General features: G+C 43.0%; 1 protein-coding gene and 1 pseudogene across 5 annotated transcripts in view; both read left to right on the forward strand.

The window, feature by feature from the left end:
* BLM (BLM RecQ like helicase) overlaps positions 1-21,982 on the forward strand; it is an 87,759-nt gene that overhangs the window by 43,736 nt on the left and 22,041 nt on the right. For all 5 annotated transcript variants that reach the window (XM_027068139.2, XM_027068137.2, XM_053223517.1 and 2 more), the window contains 7 exons: positions 262-380; positions 1,261-1,374; positions 2,882-2,980; positions 3,181-3,329; positions 12,606-12,712; positions 14,091-14,251; positions 21,319-21,514. In XM_027068139.2, the coding sequence (XP_026923940.1) occupies positions 262-380; positions 1,261-1,374; positions 2,882-2,980; positions 3,181-3,329; positions 12,606-12,712; positions 14,091-14,251; positions 21,319-21,514 (945 nt within the window). The remainder of the gene's footprint in view (positions 1-261; positions 381-1,260; positions 1,375-2,881; positions 2,981-3,180; positions 3,330-12,605; positions 12,713-14,090; positions 14,252-21,318; positions 21,515-21,982) is intronic.
* LOC106965888 (thioredoxin-like protein 4B) lies at positions 19,603-21,113 on the forward strand (annotated as a pseudogene).

Genomic DNA, 21,982 nt, shown 5'->3' on the forward strand with positions numbered 1-21,982 from the left:
TGCATTTCAGTTTCCTGCCCTGATCCCTGCTTTTGGCTTCACGTGTACCTACATGAGGTGTCCTGATAATTTTCACACACTTAAATTGTCCAAATATTTTGGCTCATTCTAATATGGCAAACTGTTGGCACCATGGGGACTATCACTTGGTGTCCTGTTAATTACTTTAAAATATTACTCTGTGATTTACTTTTTAACTTTTGCCTTCATGCTCTCAAGATAGAACCTGATAGGTTTTGTTTGTTTGTTTTGTCCTTTCAGGAGGTGGTAAAAGTTTGTGTTACCAGCTCCCTGCCTGTGTTTCTCCTGGGGTCACCATTGTCATTTCTCCCCTGAGATCACTTATCGTTGATCAGGTCCAAAAGCTGACTTCCTTGGATGTAAGTTAAAACACTACCAATTATAACTAAAAAAATACCCATAAAAACATGAAAATAGTTATATGTCAGTACTCTGGGTAACACCTTTTTTATTAAGTAGTTCCTGGATTATAAGAATCAATCAGCAGTTACGCATGTGAGCGAGTCTTTGAAAATTCTAAGGAGAAAACCTTCTGTAGTTGAGTCTAGAAAAATGTACTTTAGCAAGAACGTTTAACCTGTGTTTTGCTGATGTGAATTTCTTGTACTAAATGTGAGGCTTTCTTTTATTCCTGCGAGATAAGCATACTGGCTGGTCCCTTAATACTTTAAAATGCATCACGTGAGCGCCCCGCCCGCGTGACCCTCCTCCTCTTGGCTGTGGTTGAGGAAGTATATGAATGCATCCTCCTGAATCCCACGTATTTTCGAGGTTATGAGCCGCCACCCCTCGAGACCACTGGTTTGATTTTTCTTCCCAAGAATGTCTTTGTGCCGTGCCAGTCACCACTGTGCAGCCATCCGTGATGCTTCCTGTGGCCCTTCCAGTGTCCTTGTGTGGGAAAATGCTGGAGATGCCTTTACCTACGCCAACAAGAGCCGTACATTGGGATGGGAATCTCCGGGGTACTGAGTTCATATTTACAGATAGGAAAAGTAACAGCAGTAAAGAAAATAGAAAAAAAAAAGAGAAGGAAGTAAACAATGGGAATATTTTGACTTATGCTAAGAAAAGTTTTCTTTTTAAATATGTGCCAATTATTTAATTATATTCAGACTGTCTCTCCTTTTGACAGGTTTGCTATGTGACTTGTGAAATATTTATGAAACTGAAGGATAAATATATGCTTAAGTCAGATTAATGTATAAAATATAAATTGTTTACTACTTTTATACTTAGATTCCAGCTACTTATCTGACAGGTGATAAGACCGACTCGGAAGCTACAAGTATTTACCTGCAATTATCAAAAAAAGATCCAATCATAAAACTCCTGTATGTTACTCCTGAGAAGGTTTGTATTGATGTCATTATTTTAAAATATGATACTAGAGCTGTGTTAGGAAAACAATCTGGTTCTCCGCCCTGAGTAGGGAAACACCCAGTTTCCCTCCTGTGTCTTCCTCCTTTACCATCACATAGAGTATGTCATTCCTGGTGACCAAATGTGTAGAGGTTTTTCCTCACACCGAGCTCTCTGTGACCCCAGCAGGTTGTCCTGCAGTTTAACTCAATTCTGACGTGGTCTACACGGACAGTGTCAGATACTACAAGTTAAGGGATCGGCTCCACAAGATGGTTCCCACCCTTCTTCAGATGCCAATTGCAAGTAGAAGGTCACCAGGTTACCCACAGTTTCTGTCCAGTTTGGCTAACAAATCGGAGGTTCCCGTGACTCCCTCCTCAGGTTGGATTAATGTGCTAGAGTGGCCCACAAAACTCAGGGAAACACGTTTACCAGTTTGTTAAAGCATATGCTAAAGGCTGCAGATGAACAGTCCGATGAAAGGTCCACGGGGGGGGGACTGAGAAGGTCCTCAGCACAGGAGCTTCTGTCTCCAGGGAGTTGGGAATGTGTGACCCTCCCACGTTGGCGGACATGTTCACCAACCTGGAGGCTGGTTGAACCCTGCGCTATTGGGACTTCATGGCAGCCTCCTCATGTAGGCATGACCAGTTATTAACTCCATTTCCAGCCCCTCTCTCCTCTCTAGAGGATGGGGGTGCTACTGAAAATTCCAAGTTTCTGATCATGGCCTGGTCTTTCTGATGACCAGCTCCTACGCAGAAGCCATCTAGGAGCCCACCCAGGGTTGCCTCCAGAAAACAAAAAACACTCCTAGTGCTCTTGTCACTTGAGAATTTAGAAGGGAGTGGCTCCTGGGTGGCTCAGTCGGTTGAGGATCTACTCTTGATTTTGGCTCGGGTCACGATCTCATGGTTGGGTTCATGGGATCGAGCCCCAGTCGGGCTCTGCCTTGACATCTCGAAGCCTGCTTGGGATTCTGTCTTTCCCTCTCTCTCTGCCCCTCCCCCGCTTTCTTGCTCTCTCAAGTAAATGAACTTTAAAAAAAAAAAAAGTCAGACACGTAACCAACTGAACCACCCAGGAACTTAAGACAAAAGACAAGTCGGATGCTTGTCAAGACATGGATGCCAGATGTGGTCATGGCTACTGGGAGGTCACTGCTTCTAGGCCCTGTCACAGGTCCATATGTGCATGTGTGCATGTGTCCCCAGACAACGTGTATGCCTGCAATATACATCTGTAACCCTGTTACCAGTGTAAACGTGTGGTGAACCTCAGTGCTTGCTAAATGTAGTGAATATGCTAGAAGGTCTCATTTGCAAGTTTCCATTACTCCTGCTAAGTCTCTTGGTACATTGAAGTTAAGTGCTCATTTATGTGGAGGTTGTTGTAATACAGCTTCAGTTGTAGTGGAGCTTGAAGACAGCAAAGTCTTTAAGGTGATGTGGTGTGTAATATTTTCACATCTCTAATGCATATACTTCTGGTCTAGGTGTGTGCGAGTAATAGACTGATTTCCACTCTGGAGAACCTGTATGAGAGGAAGCTCTTGGCACGTTTCGTGATTGATGAAGCACACTGTGTCAGTCAGGTAAACACCGGCTTTTATATCTTGAAATATCAGTAAATACGTACTGCCAATGGTCCATATATTTGCAGAATACAGAAGGGAACAGTGAATTATTCTATCTCGCTGAAGAATAAGGTGGTTCTTAATACAGTGAGCAGCGTTTGCTGTTTATGTAAGAAAGATGCAAATAGTCTGAAAAGCAGTATTTTCTTTCCAACTAGTGGGGGCATGATTTTCGCCAAGATTATAAAAGAATGAATATGCTTCGCCAGAAGTTTCCCTCTGTTCCAGTGATGGCCCTTACTGCCACAGCTAACCCCAGGGTACAGAAGGACATCCTCACTCAGCTGAAGATTCTCCAGCCTCAGGTGTAAGTTGCTGGAAGTCATGAATTTAAAAACCCTGGGGCATTGGTTCCCACAGTGCTGCACATGAGAATCACGTACCGAGCTTTAAAATCCTGGTGCACAGATTGCACTCGATGTCAATTAGATCAGAATTTGGGGGGCTGGGAGCCTTTATGTTTTTAAAAATCCCCAAGTGATTCCAGTGCTCAGCACAATTTGGGAACCAAGGCCCTCGGGCTTTTCTTTACTTACTGAAATTAAAACTATCCTAAATACCTATTTTGGAAATAGGGACAAAGTATGTACTGTACCTGTTAATAATTTATGGGATCTGTTATCGTCCTGGTAGCGAATTATCTTTGATTTATCTAATTTCGGCTCCTACGTATTCTAGAGTATACATCAGGAAATAATCGGATGACCCTGCTTTGTCATTTTCCTGAAGTCCCAGGATGTTGAAAACAGTCCAGAAACTGTGTATATGACAACGTTTATACTTTGTTTTCATCTCAACAGCAAAGTGCTTCTTTTGGCCACCAAATCCATAATCACTGGTAATGGAAACCACTGTAAACATTATCTCCACATATATAGGTTGTACTGGATCGTCTCGTACCTCTGTGTGAGTTTGTGGACAGGTGCATTCTCTGATAGGCTCATTCACTCAGCAAGTATTTACTTAACAGCTGTTGTGTGCCAAGGTTAAAATATTTTTCCCTTCTAATTTACTGGTGGGTCCTTTGAGTTTGAAGAATGCATGAAGGAATGACTAGTATATTGGGGTGAATATTTAAAAGCACCTCTTTTGTTCCTTTGGAAATAAAGACAGTAAGCTGGCTCTGTCAACACTGTCATCAGTAAAAGCAGCATTTCTCAGCAGGTTATGAGAAGAACTGAAAGGCCATGTGGAGGGTGTGAGGGGTCAGGAGAGGAAGAGAGCTGTAAGGACCGTTGCAGATAAACTGGCATTCTTGAGCACACAGATCTTAGAGTCCTCCAAATTTTGTGTGTGAAGTCACAAATTTGGAATGGAAGGTTTTCGTTTAATCTCCCTTGCGGGAAGGATGTTTGTGTAGAATTTGCGGGACGGGGAGATTTTGCTTCCGTAATTGATATGCATTACATTATTTTAGGTGTCATACTTCAGGTTCCAGTGAATAACTTACATGCTAGAGATTTGCTTCTTTAAGTACTACATTTATCTGTGAAAGCTTTTTTTTTTTTAATAGGCAAATGTTTTTAGCTTTTTTTCCATCAATTTATATCAGATACAGCCTACCGTTCTTCTAGGCTAGTAATATTAATTGCTAAATCCATGTAACTAACATTGTGTAAATTCAATTCACTTTTTGAGTAACTTTTTGTAGGTATAGAATTTGTCATTTTTGTTTGAATAAACATTGCACATATGTATTTAGAGACAGACACCTTTAATATCTTTTCCTAGTTTTGTGGGGAGATCAGCCTAGAAAAGCAATAGATTGTACATTTCCTGAGTCTAGCATGTGGTGCCCTGTGCATAATTGGCACTCAGTAAGAATGAATAAAGGGAACATATGGAGGAATTTTGGTAAATGTGGGTAAAATATGAAAATTTGGGCAAGTCTGTTGATTCCTTAATATATTTGGTACTTCTATATTTGGGAGGGTTTAAATCTCTTAGTGGAAGTAAAAGATTTTTAACAAACACTTTCTGGTACATTTTTTCCTGATCTTTTTTGCCAGTAGGCCCCTCGTTTGGATTAAATTTACCCAACTGCTGCTGCGTCACGGCCCTGCTGAAGGCAGGTGTCCCCAGAGGTGGGGTCATGGCCCCCATGCTCTTCTCCTACTGCTAGTCTGTGGTAATCTTCTTCCTCTTTGGGAAATACAAGGGTGGATAATAAAATAGACTTTATTCCTTTTCCTTAGGACCTTAAAATATAAACTGAGAAAGAGAAGAGAGACAGCCATGTATGGACAGTAGATACAACAATAATATTAGAATACAACAATAATAACAGCTAATAGTCACATATGTAGCCTATACAACGTGCCAGTTACTGTTCTTGACATTTTATGTGTATTGACTCATTTACCCACACAAAAGGCCTTTGAGGTAAGTTCTGTTTTCCTCACTTTGTGGATGAGGAAACTGAGGCACATGGAAATTAAATAATTTAAACAAGGTCATATGCCTCACAACTGTGGGAGTGAAGAGACTTCAACCCAAACAATCTGGTTTTAGAGCCCTTGAAATACTTTCTAATAAATTGCAGAGTGAAGTAAGTGGTAATTAGAGATGTAAATTATGACCGCAGGAACTCAGGAAGGCAAGATTGATGATAACCCAGAATAACAACTCCTTGTTAATGAGGCGGGGGTCAGATAGGGTTTCATATAAAGGAGGAGGGCTTTGTAGGATGAGTAGTCTTTTTTGTAAGCAGCTGTAGTGAGATATAGTTTACATACCTTGAAATTCACCTATTTAAAGCAAGCAATTCTATGATTTTTTTTAGTTTACACACAGGGTTGTGCATCCCGACCACTGTCTAATTTTAGAACATTTTTGTCTCCCTTGAAAGAAACTCCATACCCATCAGCAGTCAGTTCCCACTTTCTCCCATCTCCCCAGCCCTAGACAACCACTAATCTGCTTTGTGTATTTATAGGTTTTTGCCTCTGCTGGACATTTCATATACATAGAGTTTTACAAAACATGACCTCTTGTGACTGGCCTCTTTCACTTAAGTGTAATGTTTTCAAGGTCCATCCGTGTTGTAGCGTATATCAGTACTTCATTCTTTTTTATTGACAAAAAAATGTTCCAGCGTATGGGTACTCTACATCATACGTATTCATTTATCACGTGGTGGATATTTGGGCTGTTTCCACGTCTTGGCTCTTAGGAAAACTGTTACGAGCGTCTGTGTCTGAGCTGTTGCGCGGACACGCGCTTCCACTTCTCTTGGACGTATATCAAGCAGGGAATCGTTGGGTCACATGGTAACTCTTTGTTTTACTTTTTGAAGAGCTGCCAGATCGTTTTCCAAAGCGGCTGCACCACGTTACATTAACTTCAGTGTGTGTGGGGGGGGGGGGTGCAGTTTCCCCCCACCCTCCCCTTCCCCATCCATGTCACCATGTGTCTTTTCAATGATACCCATCCTACTGGGTGTGAAGTGGTGACATTTTAACAGGTAGAGAGTGAGAATTCAGGGCTGAAGTTCCTGGCATCAGAGTCCAGATCAGATCCAAGGAGCGGTGAATAATCTGTAGGATAAGTGGAGCAACCCAGAGAAGGGCCAACCCCGGGAAGGAGGCTTGATCCCATATCGTGGGGGGGCCTTGGCGTTTTGTGATGCTGAAGCGTGTGGACTTTATCCTGTGGACAGCTCGACCTGGGAAGTGGTGACCTGAATCTGATGGTAGAACGATGACCCTGGCAGTGGAACAGAAGATGGAACAGAGGAACAAGAGATCAGAGGCAGGACGGCCCGTAGGAACCCCACCGTAGCGTTCTAGGAGAGAGGGGACAGTGGTGGAAACAGGGGAAGAGCACGGAGGGGACAGGGTCAAGGGAAAGCACAGTTGCATCCGTAAGACTGGCAACCAGTGGCGTAAGAAAGGTGAACGGTGGAAGTTTATGTTAGTTTCTGGTACCATTGACCACGGACATGCAGGAGAGGGGGTGGAGGGATGGGATGGGTGGTGAATGTGATTTTTAGATCTGTGGTGTGGGGGGTGTTCAAGGGGTAGTAGAGATGGCCACGTCCTCAGTCTTCATACTTTCTCTGGTCATAATGGGCTTCCTGAAAGAATTGGAAAACTGTACCCCTCGTATATTTCTAACCAGACACCAAAAATGTTTCAACACGAGTTTTAAATAAAGAGAATGAGGTCTATTGTAAATAACATTTTTCAATAAAATTGTCACCTAGCCCTTTTAAATGTATCCAGTAGAATATAAATATAATAGCAATTTTATACCTACTTTCACTCACAAAACACATTAAAATGTTTAATTTTACACGTCTTTAAAAATATCTTTAACAGATATTTTACATCTTTCCTCTTCCTCTTTGAATTCATATTTCTCTTCAGTTTTCCTCACAGATTTTTATCCTAAGGTGATATATTTTTCTGCATGAAATCTTGTTTATCATACCTATAAGAAAAATATGTATACAAATATATGTATATAAATGAAAAGTTGCTTTTAAATTTCCCATACTAAAATTTTCTTCCAGATTGAATTCTTATAATGATTAGTTATATATAACTGATCAGAATAGACATTTTTTCAATTAGCTGATACATCTGTGGATGAATTGACTCCGTCCATATTTCTTGTTTTCGTAGATGTAAGCAGTGAGAACTGTTATTCACGTAAACTTGTGGATGGGAATGGAAAGCATTTTATTTTAGCAGCGACACTCAATTATTTGAGTTTTTTCTGACGTATATGCCAAAATTACATAATGATCTGTCATCAAAAATTATCTTTTATGATCTGTCAGCTGACAACTCAACTAGGTCCTTTAAATTTTGTGAGAAGCAAAGACCTGTAAACTCTCTGACTGGCGAAATAAGTCAGATCATTACTCACTTTACTTTTTCTGGGAAACATACTATAAAAAAGTTTTACCAAGATTTATCTAATGACCATTGCATGTTGTTGTTCCTCCTTCACTTAAACGAGTCTTGTATCCAATATATTCGGAAGAGTTGGGGAAATCAAAACGCTGTTAGTTTCAGTAGGCCTTTTCTAATACATTTTGACGTGTGTTTTTATTGTATGATACACTTTTAAATAACAGCCTTGCCAGAACTTTGTGGCTGCCAGTTAGCTCTTTCAGATACCGGGACATGACTCTGGAACGTAATTGGCCAAGCCAGTGTTCATTGCCAAACCAATCACCTGCATTAAAGTTATTTCCATTTATTTAAAGGGAAGAGTCTGTCTTTGTTTCTCAGTTCACATGAACTATTTAGTGCACATTCCCATGACAACTATCTCAGCTTCAAAAGCAACTAGAGGTTGAGCACAAATTGATGCCATTTCCCGACACATCACTTAAAATGACAGGAGTTTGATACCCTGGACCTAATCATAGTTACCATGTTAATGTCAGTTGATATCAGTACTCCCTCAGTGAAGATACAATGGAATCTCAAGCTTTTTTTAAAAAAAGTAAAATCTTTATTGAGATACAGTCAGGGTGCCTGGCTGGCTCAGTTGGTGGAGTATGTGACCCTGTGTCCTCCAGGTCATGCGTTTGAGCCCCACATTGAGCAGAGCCTACTTAGAAAATAAAAATAGATACTTGACACATCATAAAATTCACCCATTTAAAGGTTAGAATTTAGTAGGGTTTTGGTATTTTCACAGAGGTGTGCAACCACCCCCCATATCTAAGTGTAGAACATTTCTGTCACCCCAAAAAAGGAAGCTAGCACTCATCAGCAGTCACTTCCCATTCTTCCCATCTCGCGTGTCCATCATCTCCCCCCGAGCGGTGTTTTCAAGGCTCATCCGTGTTGCCACATATATCAGGACTTCGTTCCTTTTCATGGCTGAATGATCTGTTGTGTGGGCATTCCACATTCACTTACGTATTCTTTAGTTGATGGGAATGGTCTCTAACTGAATATTTGGAAATTCCAAACATCCCATTTTCCAACAGGCCAATAAGACAAACTCGAGGAGACTGTTAACATTTTCATCAGAGCACATGGTGCACCTGCTGCATTTAGTCAGTGGCCCATGTGCTGGACTTGGGCAGTCCTTTTGCAGTAGAGATTCTTGTTTTGGTTTTGAGTTTGAGGTCTGCAACTTTATTTCCTAATCTCATGTCACTTTATTACTTTTAGTAATTTGACTAAGTTAATTAGTTAAACATTTCTAAGTTTTTTTCAATTACGTCACAGGTCTTAAAACTTTTTCAGATTATGTGCCAGTTTCTGATCACTGCTTTATTGAGAGGGAGTCCATGTATCATACAACTCTCCCATTTAAAGTGCACAATTGAGTGGTTTTTAGTATACTCAGAGTTGTGCAGCCATGACCACAATCAATTTTAGAACGTTTTCATCACCCTGCACAAAAACCCACGTCCATTAGTACTCACCCGTCTCCCCCTCACAGCCCCCTCAGCCCGTGGCAACCACTAACCCACCTTCTGTTTATAGACTTGTCTATTTGGGGATATCTCATATAAATGGAATCATGTGATCTGTGGTCTTTTGCGAGTGGTTTCTTTTACTTAGCACAATGTTTTCAGAGTTTATTGTTGAGTAATTTTGTTTTTTGTCTGGGTACGGCACATTTTCTTCATCTGTTAGTGAATACTGGTGTTGTTTCCATTTGGGGCTATTACAGATCGCTCTGTTCACATACAGGTTTTTGTGTGGCCCTGTTTTCATTTCTCTTGGGTCTGTACCCAGGAGTGGGATTGCCCAGTTGTACGGTATCCCTGATTTTCACCTTTTGAAGAACTGCCAGACTTTTCCAAACATCCCCACCGGCAGCATAAGTGGGTTCTGATTCCACCTCTACTTGTTCTTGTCTCTTTTTTGACCCCGAGCTCCTTTTTTTTTTTTTAAATACATAACCATTGTTGTGCAGTTACAGGTTACAGTGTAGGTAACAAGACACTTCCTGACGGTAGTCATGATGTCAGCGTCATGCTGGTGGGGGGGGGGCGGGGCTCCTGCACCATTCCCAGTCTGCGCCCAGAGTAACTCAAATAAGTTTTAACATTATCTACATCATTGGTACTTCCGGGCCGTTCTTTTTATGCCATCATTTTATTAGGACTGTGGTTTCCTTTGCTGTGGCAGTGATTATAAATAATTGAGAACGATCAAAACAGTCCATGGATGAGGCAGTCTTTTGCCTCCTGCCTCCACCCCGCCCCCGCTGTGATCCACTACCCACCCGTTCTTTGGCCATTTCAAGCACTAGAAGGGAGGACTCCGTGCTCTGTGCACGTGAACAGCCTAAGAGGCAGGTTCAAAGTGCCGGTTAGCAGCAGTCTTGCAAGGCTCCCAGAGTGCTGCATCCTGTGACAGCAGCCAAGGGCACTACGCTTTACTCCCAACACAAATATGGAAAGCCCTCACAAGACATGAAGCCCTACCAAGGGTTTCTAGTACTTTGGTTAAAGAAAAGTTCACCTGCACACCCTCACTACATTCAGTTTGCTCCGTGTGGTGTCCTGGAGGTTTTTACCGCCAGACCAGTGCGCGGCCGTGAAGTTCAGGACAGGTGAAGAGCAGGGTTGGTTGGTTGGTCGGTTTTTACAAAGTGAGAGGACGGCCGCGTAAAGGGGGCAGGTGGGGCCGGGGTAACGCGCAGGGTGTCTCGGCCACAGGAGTGTCCTCAGATCAGTCTTCTCGGGAGATAGTCCATGTGCAAATGGAGGACCCGCAAACTGACTCGTTTGCGGTTGTTGTCTTTGCTGATGTACCTTTAGAAGATCTTTGTGAAATTGGGGTACGCGTACCCCTGTTTCAGACCACTGATTGAGAAAGAAGTTGGACGGCGGTTTAGAAGTGTGAGGAGAAGCCTGAGTCGGGGCCGGTAGGGCCGACACTCAGTGCTGCTTAAAGAAGGCGATGCGGGGAGGAGGGAAGAGGCCCCCACTGCAGGAGCAAGCGTAGGAAGCAGAGAAGGAGACAGAGAAACTCGAGGGTTCAGCAGGGAGGGAGCAAGCCCGTGGACCTGAAACGGTCGGTGCCAGTGGAGGCTTTCAGGGACGATGCCGACGACACGGAGTGACAGAGGGGCCGGAGAATGAGGTCTGAACGGAGACCAGCGCACCCCCTGCAGGCAGCCCCACTGCTCCCTGGCCGTCTTACCTGCAGGGCGGTCCCGTCAGGAATGCGGCTGCCCCCCCACATGGAAGTCATTCGTTCGTCCTAAAACCAAAGAAGTTGATCCTTTGGAGCCTGGGTTAGTGGGGGAGTCCCTGCAGGGCCCGGGACCCCGTAACAATCCCCTCACCTTTCTTTAGTTTTAAAAGTTTAGGGGCCCCTGGGTGGCTTGGTCGGTTGGGCGTCCGACTTCAGCTCAGGTCATGATCTCACGGTCCGTGAGTTCGAGCCCCGCGTCGGGCTCTGTGCTGACAGCTCGGAGCCTGGAGCCTGTTTCGGATTCTGTGTCTCCCTCTCTCTCTGCTCCTCCCCAGTTCATGCTCTGTCTCTCTCTGTCTCAAAAATAAATAAAAGTTAAAAAAATAAATAAATAAAAAATAAAAGCTTAGATACGGGGGGTGCCTGGGTGGCTCAGTCGGTTAAGCGTCCGACTTCAGCTCAGGTCATGATCTCACGGTTTGTGGGTTCAAGCCCCGCATCGGGCTCTGTGCTGACAGCTCAGAGCCTGGAGCTGCTTCGGATTCTGTGTCTCCCTCTTTCTGCCCCTCCCCCACTCTCACTTTGTGTCACTCTGTCTCTCAAAAATAAAAAAATAAAATTTAAAAGCTTAGATAAAACAATCTTAGTAGCATGGTAATGGCAAAAGCCAGAATGGAGGTGACGAGAATTGAAATTGGATGTGTGGTCAGTTGGTTGGGGGCGTGAGTGTCTTCTGAGAAATTTGCCACTGGCGGGCAAGGCAGAGGTGAGGTGCCACCCGCAGGGGAGCGCAGGGACAAGAGAAGCTTCTGCTGTTGGGGGTATTGGTGGCCCTAGAACATATTCACAGACAAAGGGGAAGAATTGGCAGAAGGGCCTGAGATACAAGAGCAGAGAGAATGGAGAAAAGCCCCCTGAGGAAGCAGGAGGGAGGAGGCAGGTGAGCCAGCAGAGAAAGGGGGCACATGTGTGTCAGAATCAGCCCATGCCCTTTGGGACGCCGAGCACAGGGCAGCGATCCGTGATCCGGAGGGCTTTGGCTCCCACTGCTGCCCTGCAATCAGCTCTTTATGTCCGCCATCAAATTTTGGGAACATTGGCGGCCTAAAGTGTGTGTTTTCTCTGTGATTTTTCAGTTTTATCCACCTCTGCTTATAATTGACCTCGTCTTAGGGACCGGGCTCCTGACTCACCTGCCCTCTCTACGTGTTATCTTCCACAGCCCTCCTGATTCCTTGTCATCTCGTCCCACAGACATTTGTTCCCTATCACCGTTCCCCTCCGCAAACACTTAACCTGACTTCCCCTCGAGCGTCGTGTAAATGCAAGCTGCCAGGGACCATCATCCGCTTCAGGTGGCTTGATCATTAGGTTCGCATTGTGGAAAATCAGTGTTTGATGTATAAAAGTGAGTAAAACTATATTTTCTCTTAATAACAAAATTTTCTCTTTGGGGCTTCTAGGTTTAGCATGAGCTTTAACAGACATAATCTGAAATACCACGTGTTACCGAAAAAACCCAAAAAGGTGGCATTTGATTGCTTAGAGTGGATCAGAAAGCATCACCCACGTGAGTACATGTGACGAATTATGTCTAGAAGTAATAAGTAAATATTGTGGTATTGGTACCACGATAGAATGTGTGTGTGCATGTTAAACATCGCTTTTCCCATGACAGTAGCACTAACTAGCTATTTATAGAACAGCAAATCACAACTGCCTCACTGCTGGAAATTGTAAAATCCCATTTGGTTTGATAACAATAAGCCCTAAGAAGAAGTATATGAGATGACCCCCCCCACACACACACCTGTGCTATAGTTCGTGTTTTCGGCGTCTCTCCTCTGGCCCCTGTCGGTACGGATTCTAGCAGTCTCTGTGTTAGGGGCTTCTCCCGAGGGTCTGCCTCGGAGTTCTGTTACCTAAGATGAGAGATTGCAAAACTCGTGGTAGTTTTCCACGTACCCCCCTGCTCCTTTCCCAGAGAGAATTGTTCTTGGTGACCACCTCTAGTTCGTGTTTTTAAAATTAGTGTACGTGTTCGTTTGAGCAAATCAGACTGTGCAGAGAGGTGGACCAAGAAGTCGTCTGTGATTTCCCTTCCAGACCCCCTTGTCCCGGGTGGCGAATATAGATAGCACGTTTTTGTCTGCACCTTTGGCTCTGCCACGGAGAGAGGGCTTTTTCTTTAACGCCTCTCATTTTGTGGTTTTCAAAACGACACATAGAATACGTGCTCCTTGAAGAAACCAAGAAAGCAACAAAAAGAAAGAAGCAAAAGACAAGAGTCACCTCAAGACAAGTCGCCGGGACCATCTGGGGTTTACTTCCCTCCAGCAGTTGTTTGTGTGTGTTTCTTTCCATTAGCGTACTGTGTGTGCACTTTTTCTACCCTTAACCCGCTCTGTACCTGTACCTTGAACATCGTCAGGGTTCTTCAGAAAACTTAGAAACCACTTAATAATTACGGTATAGTTTTTTTCATGATATACTTTCTTAATTAATCCCCTAATGGTGGCCATTGAGGTTTTTCTAATTTTCAAAAGTAGAAACAAAACTTGGCAGAAGCCGTGGTACCCCTTTATTTCCCAGATGAGTTTCATAGAAGGAACGGGGTCAAAAGGCAGAAGCATTTCTAAGGCTGATGCACATTGCCTCACGCTTTCCACAATGTTCGTGGAAGGGTGCCTTCCCGCTGCATGGCCAGTGTGAAACAGAGCCCGGGCTTCCTCCAGGCCCACCTAAGGAGTCATCTGGGGGCAGAACGGAAGGTCCCATCCTGTCTTCTCCAGTGCGTGTGAATTCGTCGCTTGAATCACTCTACGTCTGTGACCACCCTCTACTCTAGCAATACCCTGGAGGTCTGCTCATGGTGCACATATTTCTACGAACACAATGAAAATTGTGTTGTTATTTACGATAAAAGCTCTGTTTTGGTTTCTCGGCAGACGACTCTGGGATCATCTACTGCCTCTCCAGGCGAGAATGCGACACAATGGCTGACACTTTACAGAAGGATGGTCTTGCTGCTCTTGCTTATCACGCCGGCCTCAGCGATTCTGCCAGGGATGAAGTACAGCACAAGTGGATTAATCAGGATGGTTGCCAGGTAACGTTTTCTATAATAAACAAATCAAGGAAATGATCTTTTATAGGACACAAGCAAACGTGCACACACAGGATGAAAATTGTTTTTACTTTAAAGACAGTAAACATCGGGGCGCCCGGGCAGCTCAGTCGGTTAAGCATCCAGCTCTTGATCTCAGCTCGGGTCATGATCTCCTGGTTCGTGAGGTCGAGCCCCACATCGGGCTCCTTGCTGACAGTGTGGAGCCTGTTTGGGATTTTCTGCCTGTCTCTCTCTCTGCCCCTCCCCCTGCTCATGCTCTCTTTCCCTCTCTCTTTCAAAATAAATAAACATAACTAAATAAAAAATAAATAAATACCATAAACATCAAAAGAAGACTGAAATTTAAAAACATCTTTTTGAGACTTCCAAAGTTGCTTTTTCTTAAATAAAAATTTTTTTTTTTTATTCAGCTATAATTCGCCTTTTCAGAGTTTACAAATCAGTGGTTTTTAGTATATTCACAAGGTTGTGCAACCACCACCACTGTCTAATTCCAGAGTATTTCATCATCCCCAAAATAAACTCCATACCCATTAGCAGCCACTCCCCATTCCACCAACCCCCCAGCCCCTGGCAACCACTAACCTAACCACTGCTAGTCTGTCTCTATAGGTTTTCCTGTTCTGGACATTTCACGCGAGTGAAATCATACAGTATGTGTTCTTTTGTGACTGATTTATTTAGCATAATGTTTTTAAGATTTATCCACATTGCAGCATGTATCCATACTTTATTTCTTTTGTGGCCAGGTAGCTTCCATGGTAGGGATATAGCCCAGTTTGTCATCCATCCATCAGTTGGTAGACATTTGGTTGCACCCACTTTTTGGCTATTGGCGCATAATGTAATGCTTCTGTGAACATCTGTGTACGTGTTTTTGTGTGAACACGTTTTCAGTTCTCTCGGGTGGGTACCTAGGAATGGAATTGCTTAGTTGTACGGTAACTCTACGTTTAGCTTTTTGAGGAACTACCAAACTGTTTCCAAAGCAGCTACAGAATTTTACAGTTTGAGCAGCAACGTGTGAGGTTCCAGTGTCTCTGCCTTCTTATTATTACCCATTATTGTCTTTTTTACTGTAGCCATCCTAGGGGATGTGAAGTGGCATCTCATTGTGATTTTAATTTGCATTTCCATAATAACTAATGGTGTTGAGATTTCTGAGATAACCGATTTATCACCCAAGTGGATCAAGAGGAAGACAACTAAGAACACTCTAGGCATCTCCTATAGCAGCAGGTGCCGGCCTTGGATAGATCTTTCTCAGTAACATGGATGACTTTGAGGAAAACAACTAAATAACTTTTTTAGCCTGTGAAGTTTTCAGGTCACAAAAAGGGAAATTACCCTGAAGATTTAGAGGAAAAACATCTCTCAAAAGTATTTTCTAATGGAAAACAGAAGAAATCTTAGAGTGTATTAGCCTAGTGTCCTTGGAAAGATGTCAGAAGACTTGACTTATATGAACCAGAAGCACTCTACCATAGGAAGATTACAGGCTGAGATGAAGGCACAAATAAAAATGAAATTTATCCAGATAAGAAAATGCACGAAAGGCAAAACAAATAGAATTATGTATCAGGACACAAATGGTTCAGATCAGTGCAGACATTTGCATCAATGAGGTAGCGAATAACTTGAAAATGTGAAGGAAAGAAAACAGATTAAAATTAGGGGAAAAAAGGAAAATGGTATTTGTTGGTGTCAGGGCATCCGCCTAAGAATAATCAGTGTGTCCAAGAAGGAAATCAGGATAGTTGGGATACAGATACAACAGGCAGATGTGTTCTAAATGAGTACATAAGAAATATTTAACAAATTTAAAAGCTGTATTTCCGTGTCACTGGGGGAAAGGGTAAATGTAGACATAGTTCACCGATTAACGAAGAGCTAAAAGAAATTACATTCACCAAGATAAAGAAATAAGATACTCTACAGAAACCAGACAGACCTGAGACTGTTTCACTAAATAACAGAAGCAGGACACGCGGTCTTCAGAATCAGAGAAGGGAAGCCTGGGACTGAAGAATTTCACAGCCTGCTCATTGTCATGTGTGTTGAACACAACGGAAGGGCACTTTCAGATTGTGAAGTCCAGAAAGTGGATCACTGCCTTATCGTCAGTGAAGTAATCACAGATGCCAGTCCTCCCTAACTTGTATATTTCAGCAAAATTCCAGTGTGGTTTTTTTTTTTGTTTTTTTTTTTTATTCGTTTGATAAACTTTTTCTGAAGTTTGCCTGGAAGAATATCCCAGTTTAAATAACCGAAGGAACTTGGCAAGAAAAGGAAAACACATGAACACTGGCTTTGCAGTACATCACAGACACATCAGTGACACAGAAATCCAGAATTCACCTGGAGAATGTGTGAAAATAGCGTGTGGCAAGGAAGGCACTGAAAAATTAAAAAAGGAGGGTGATCCAACCAGAGGTACCACTTACCTGCTGGGAGGGATTGTTTTGGATCCTCCTATCAGAATCACAGGTAAGTAAAGCTATTGGTATTTTTAAATGTAGGAGCCCTGGCTGGAAGAGAACCTGAGCTTAAAAAGAGCTCAAAAGGAAGCAATTGACAGAAATGATTAAAAACCCAAATACCTAAACACGTGTGTGTTGGTGAGCAAAATTAAAGGCAACAGCAAACTGGGGAAATAATGTCTTCAGCAAATAAAACATCCCATAGAGCGTGTAAAACTTTGATAAAGACATGAATCTCAAATAGTAAATTACCCCCACGCTATCAAGAGACATCAAACAGGAGCTGAGGGGGCTTTGGTGGCTCAGTCAGGTAAGCCTCCGACTCTTGACTTCGGCTCAAATCACTGTCTCATGATTCCCAGGCTCGAGCCCTGCATCCGGCTCTGTACTGACAGTGAGGAGCCTGCTTGGGATTCTCTCTCTCCTTCCTCTCTCTCTGCCCCTCCCTCACTCACACACGCACTCTCTCAATAAATAAATAAACTTAATTTTTTTTTAATAAAAAATGAAAAAAGGAGCCAGCAAAGTCTAAGCACAAATGTATTCCAAAGTGCAACTTTGCCAATCATTAAATCCAAATTTAAAAACAGTGAGCGACCATTTTCACCTCTAGTATTAGCAGACTTCTATTAACTGTTGGGGTCGATGCTGTAAGAGGCAATTTCCTACAGTGCTCCTGAGAGCCTTTCTGGAAAAAAATACTGTAGACTGTACAAGAGCCTCAGATCTGAAATATGGGCATGGAATTTACATGGCTGTTTTTTTACATTTTTTTTTGTTGTTTTTTAATTGAAGGATAGCTGACAGACAATATTATATTACTTTCAGTTCAGCAGAGTGATTTGACAATTGTACTTACCACTTCTCACCATACAAGATTATTGCAATGTTGTTAACTGTATGATAGTGTTATATAAACAGCCTAAATGTCCTGAGAGAGTGACTGGGTACATTATAGAGCATTCCTGACATTGAAAATGGTTTGTGAAGAATCTCATAATGATTTGAAAATGTTCAAATGTCAACGATGGAAAAATGTAGGGACAAATAGAATCCAGAAGTGTGAGATCTCAACCATAAAAAAGAAAATTGAAGGACACCTGGGTGGCTCAGTCAGTTAAGCATCTGACTCCAGCTCAGGTCATGATCTCACAGTTTGTGGGTTTGAGCCCCACATCAGGCTGTGTGCTGACAGCTCAGAGCCTGGAGCCTGCTTGGGATTCTCTGTCTCCCTCTCTCTGCCCCTCCCTCGCTCACTCACACTCACTGTCTCTCTCAAAAGTAAATAAACATTTTTTTTAATTAAAAAAAAAAAGAAAAGAAAATTGAATAGAAAAATAGATGAGAAAAAAGCCAAATATTTTCAAGTTCTTTAAATCTCTACATATAGGATAAATATTCACAGTAACATATTTGTAGATATGTACATAAAACACTTTGATCAAAAATATGGTTTTAAAAAATTGGTGAGTTTTTGTTTGTTTTCAGACTAGCTAATCCTTACCATCCAGGTATAATAATACAGTCACTGGACAACCTTGATCTTGTTAGATTTGTGAGATAGAATAAAAACTTCATTGTTTTTCTTCACAAAGAAATTATTATAGTCTGGCGTTTTAAGAGCAACACAGAAATAAAGAAGGAAGTAACAGCTCGACTAAGCCAGTTTTCCCAGTGACAAGGCTAAAGGCTTTCAGGGGAAGTTGGCTTCAGGGTCACCTCCCTGGGAGCCTGCAGACTGCCCCTGGCCCACCCCTCGACCTCAGGAGACCTTGACCTTGGGAGACTTGCCCTTGGGAGCCCCCCTACTTGTGGGACCACTGCAGGCCATGCCCTGTGGGCCTGTGGGCTGCCACCCCACTCTGCACAGCTTCCCCACCTGCTCTCAGCCACTAGAGGCTCCGGCAGACTTTCTCTCTCCAAGGACATTTCCTTCGATAAAAGTGCCATAAATCTGGGGGGACGACTAGCCTGTAGTTCAGGCCGCAGCCGTCACCAGTGTGGACAAACACGCCCGTTTGCTATCAGCCTACTCTACCGCGTGCCGTTCCTCTCCCTGGTGCCCAGTGACCGAAATCATGGCATCGGCCTCAGTCTGGCTACCAGGTAGTTTGGTTGCTTTTGAAATGCTGGTCTCGCAGCTTTATTTGTATAATATAATTTTGCCTGGAGATGTAATGTTTTTGGGTTAATAAGCCCTAAATTTGCAACTGCCATGGTTATTCTTGAAAATGGTTTTTTTACTAAAAATCAATTTTTGAAGCTCCTGAAGTTCAACTGTCACCTTGGTTTTCCTAAGTAACTTGCATCAGCCACGATGCATGGTCTCCAGTCTTTTTTTTCCCCCCTAATGTAAGCAACTGTCAGACTTTTACCCATGTGAGTTCCAATAAAAATTTCACAAGTTTTTACTTTGAAATCAGCTGTTGAGGAAAAGAAGCTGGTGTGTGATTGATCAGCTGCTCCCACTAGGGAAAAACAGATGGTAAACACGGGCACAGGTGACATTGCCACGGTTCCTGAAGCATCAGAGGCACTAGCAGTGGTCATCACCCTGGAGCTCCTGAGCGACCCGATCATGACCATGACCTCGGTGCTATGGCTGTGTGGGCAGTGCCCCTCATACCTCCATATCAAAAACATATAAGAGAGGGGCACCTGGGTGGTTCAATCGGGTAAGCATCTGACTTCAGCTCAGGTCAGGATCTCATGGCTCGTGGGTTGGAGCCCCGCATTGGGCTCTGTGCTGTCAGCTTAGAGCCTGGAGCCTGCTTCGGATTCTGTGTCTCCCTCCATCTCTGCCCCTCCCCCACTTGTTTTTTGTTGCTCTCAAAAATAAACATTAAAAAAAATTAAAATTAAAAAAAAAAAACACATAAGAGAACTAGATGTGGCAGCACGTTCGGAGGTTACTGACTGCTCTTGAGTCTGGCCCCTTATGTGACAATACCAAATCCATGAGAAAGTGCCTGCCACCCCACCACACGAGCCTCTCTTTACCTTTTTGGGTCTCAGTAGTAATTGCAAATTATCAATATGAAGATCTCACATTAGTCATGCAAAATAATGGGACCAACTTAAGAAACTAGATTGTTGTTATACATTTTTTTTAAGTGGTCTGCCAGAGTTGGGAGGCAGTAACCCCTGGGTTACTTTGAGTTAGGGTCGCTGCTTTTGATGTAGAAGAAGGGAACTGCCAGTGTACCAACCTTTTGGAGAAGTGGTCGGGGTTGAGGACAGTCCTCGAGTGGAAGAGAAGGAGGTGCCTTGCACAAATAAAGAGTGACAGTGAGGATGAATATTTGGATCATATCGAGGTGAGCTTCCTGTTGCCCAAGCTAACTAGCAAAAAAGAAGTAGACCAAGCAATAAAAAGTACTGCAGAGAAGGCGTTGGTTCAGGTTTGGGAGAGATGAGCATCCTGTCTGTCTGCAGCTGGATGATATTCCTTCTAAGACGTCTTCTGACCTGAGTAGAATGGCTGCCATGTATCTGGTAGATGTGGACCGAACTCCCGTTTACACGCACTATTTTGACATCAGTTATATTCCATCTACTGTGTTCTTCTTCGATGGGCAGCACATGAAAGTGAATTAGGGGTCTCCTGATCACACTAAGTTTGTGGGAAGTTTCAAAACCAAGCAAGACTTCATAGATGTGGTTGAAGTAATTTATCGAGGAGCAGTGAGGGGAAAGCTTATTGTCCAAAGTCTTACTGATCCCAAGAATATTCCCAAATGTGACCTTCTCTATCAAGACATTTAGCGCATTCACTACTGTCAAAGTTGAAGAAAAAAGCACATCGTGAAACAGTACCTGAACCCAGCTGTGCCATTTTCCTGGAGTCCTTCGGACGTGTGTTTAGCATCCCAGCGGAGAAGAGTGCTGACTTGGGTAGAAAATACCCCACCCCCAAGTAGAAGACAACGCTGACGACCGCAATGAGCAGGGATGCTTAAATGTCTGTTCCTTGCAAACCCCAGAGCAGTCAAGATGACTGGGGTCACTTTACCCAGCGGGATTTTTGAAAATTTATATTGTGCTTCTCTTTAGTCCTTAAGATGATACAGAATCCTTCTGAACATTGGCTAGTATATTTATGTTGATTTTGATACACAAGTAAGATAGGAAATCACTTCCCGTAAGAACAGAAGTACTTATTTTTTACCCTAAAGGTACCCACACACATACTCTTGCCCTCACCTGTTTCTCCACTCATGTATTTGTCTCATGCTCTCCTGTCTCCAGTCCTTATTATCTCAGTTTCTCTTGAAATAAATGATTCTCTACTGATAGGAGAAGAAAGGAAGGAAGGAAGGAAGGAAGGAAGGAAGGAAGGAAGGAAGGAAGGAAGGAAGGAAGGAAGGAAAGATAAAGAAAGAAAGAAAAAGAAAGAAAGAAAGAAAGAAAAGGAAAGAGAAAGAGAAAAAGAAAGAAAAAGAAACTAGATAGTTGTATAGAGTGCATTTTAAAGTAAAATAGAGGATAGAGCTTTTAGAGGCATCTGTGATTAAAATGTGTCTTTAAGTCTGTTATGAGTCTAACAAGCTTTTGCTCTCCCATCAGGTTATCTGTGCAACAATAGCATTCGGAATGGGGATTGACAAACCCGACGTGCGATTTGTGATCCACGCGTCTCTCCCTAAATCCGTGGAGGGTTACTACCAGGAATCGGGCAGAGCGGGGAGAGATGGGGAAATATCTCACTGCCTGCTGTTCTATACCTATCATGATGTGACCAGACTGAAGAGACTCATCTTGAGTAAGTCAAGCCCCGTTGTAGAGACATCCTGTCCTTTTCAGCCTCGTGATAGTAATCTCCTCCTGCTATTGTGGTACTTCTGGTCCAGTTTCCTTCAAATAGTCGTAGAAAACTAGAAGTGTTTATGTAGATACGGAAATTTTACTTCAGTTCACTTTTATTGCACAAGTATTACACGCTTGTCATGTAAAACTCAAATGATGCAGGCGTGTGTATATGGACGTGCATGAGGCAGAAAATTTCCAAAGCATGCTTGTATACAGTTCTACTCTAGGAAAGAACCCCAGCTGTTGGTTTCCTTTGTCCTTCCAGATTCAATCTCTGCATGCGTCCTTGCATGTAACACATATTTCAAACACGCAGAATGGTAGAATGGAAGGAGTAACGAACGCTCATGTACCACCAGGTTAAGAAATAAAACCCCCCGTATGTCCCTCTCCTATCTCAACCCCCCACCCACCCCCCATC

The sequence above is a fragment of the Acinonyx jubatus genome, chromosome B3 (assembly GCF_027475565.1).
Source record: "Acinonyx jubatus isolate Ajub_Pintada_27869175 chromosome B3, VMU_Ajub_asm_v1.0, whole genome shotgun sequence".
NCBI lineage: Eukaryota > Metazoa > Chordata > Mammalia > Carnivora > Felidae > Acinonyx > Acinonyx jubatus.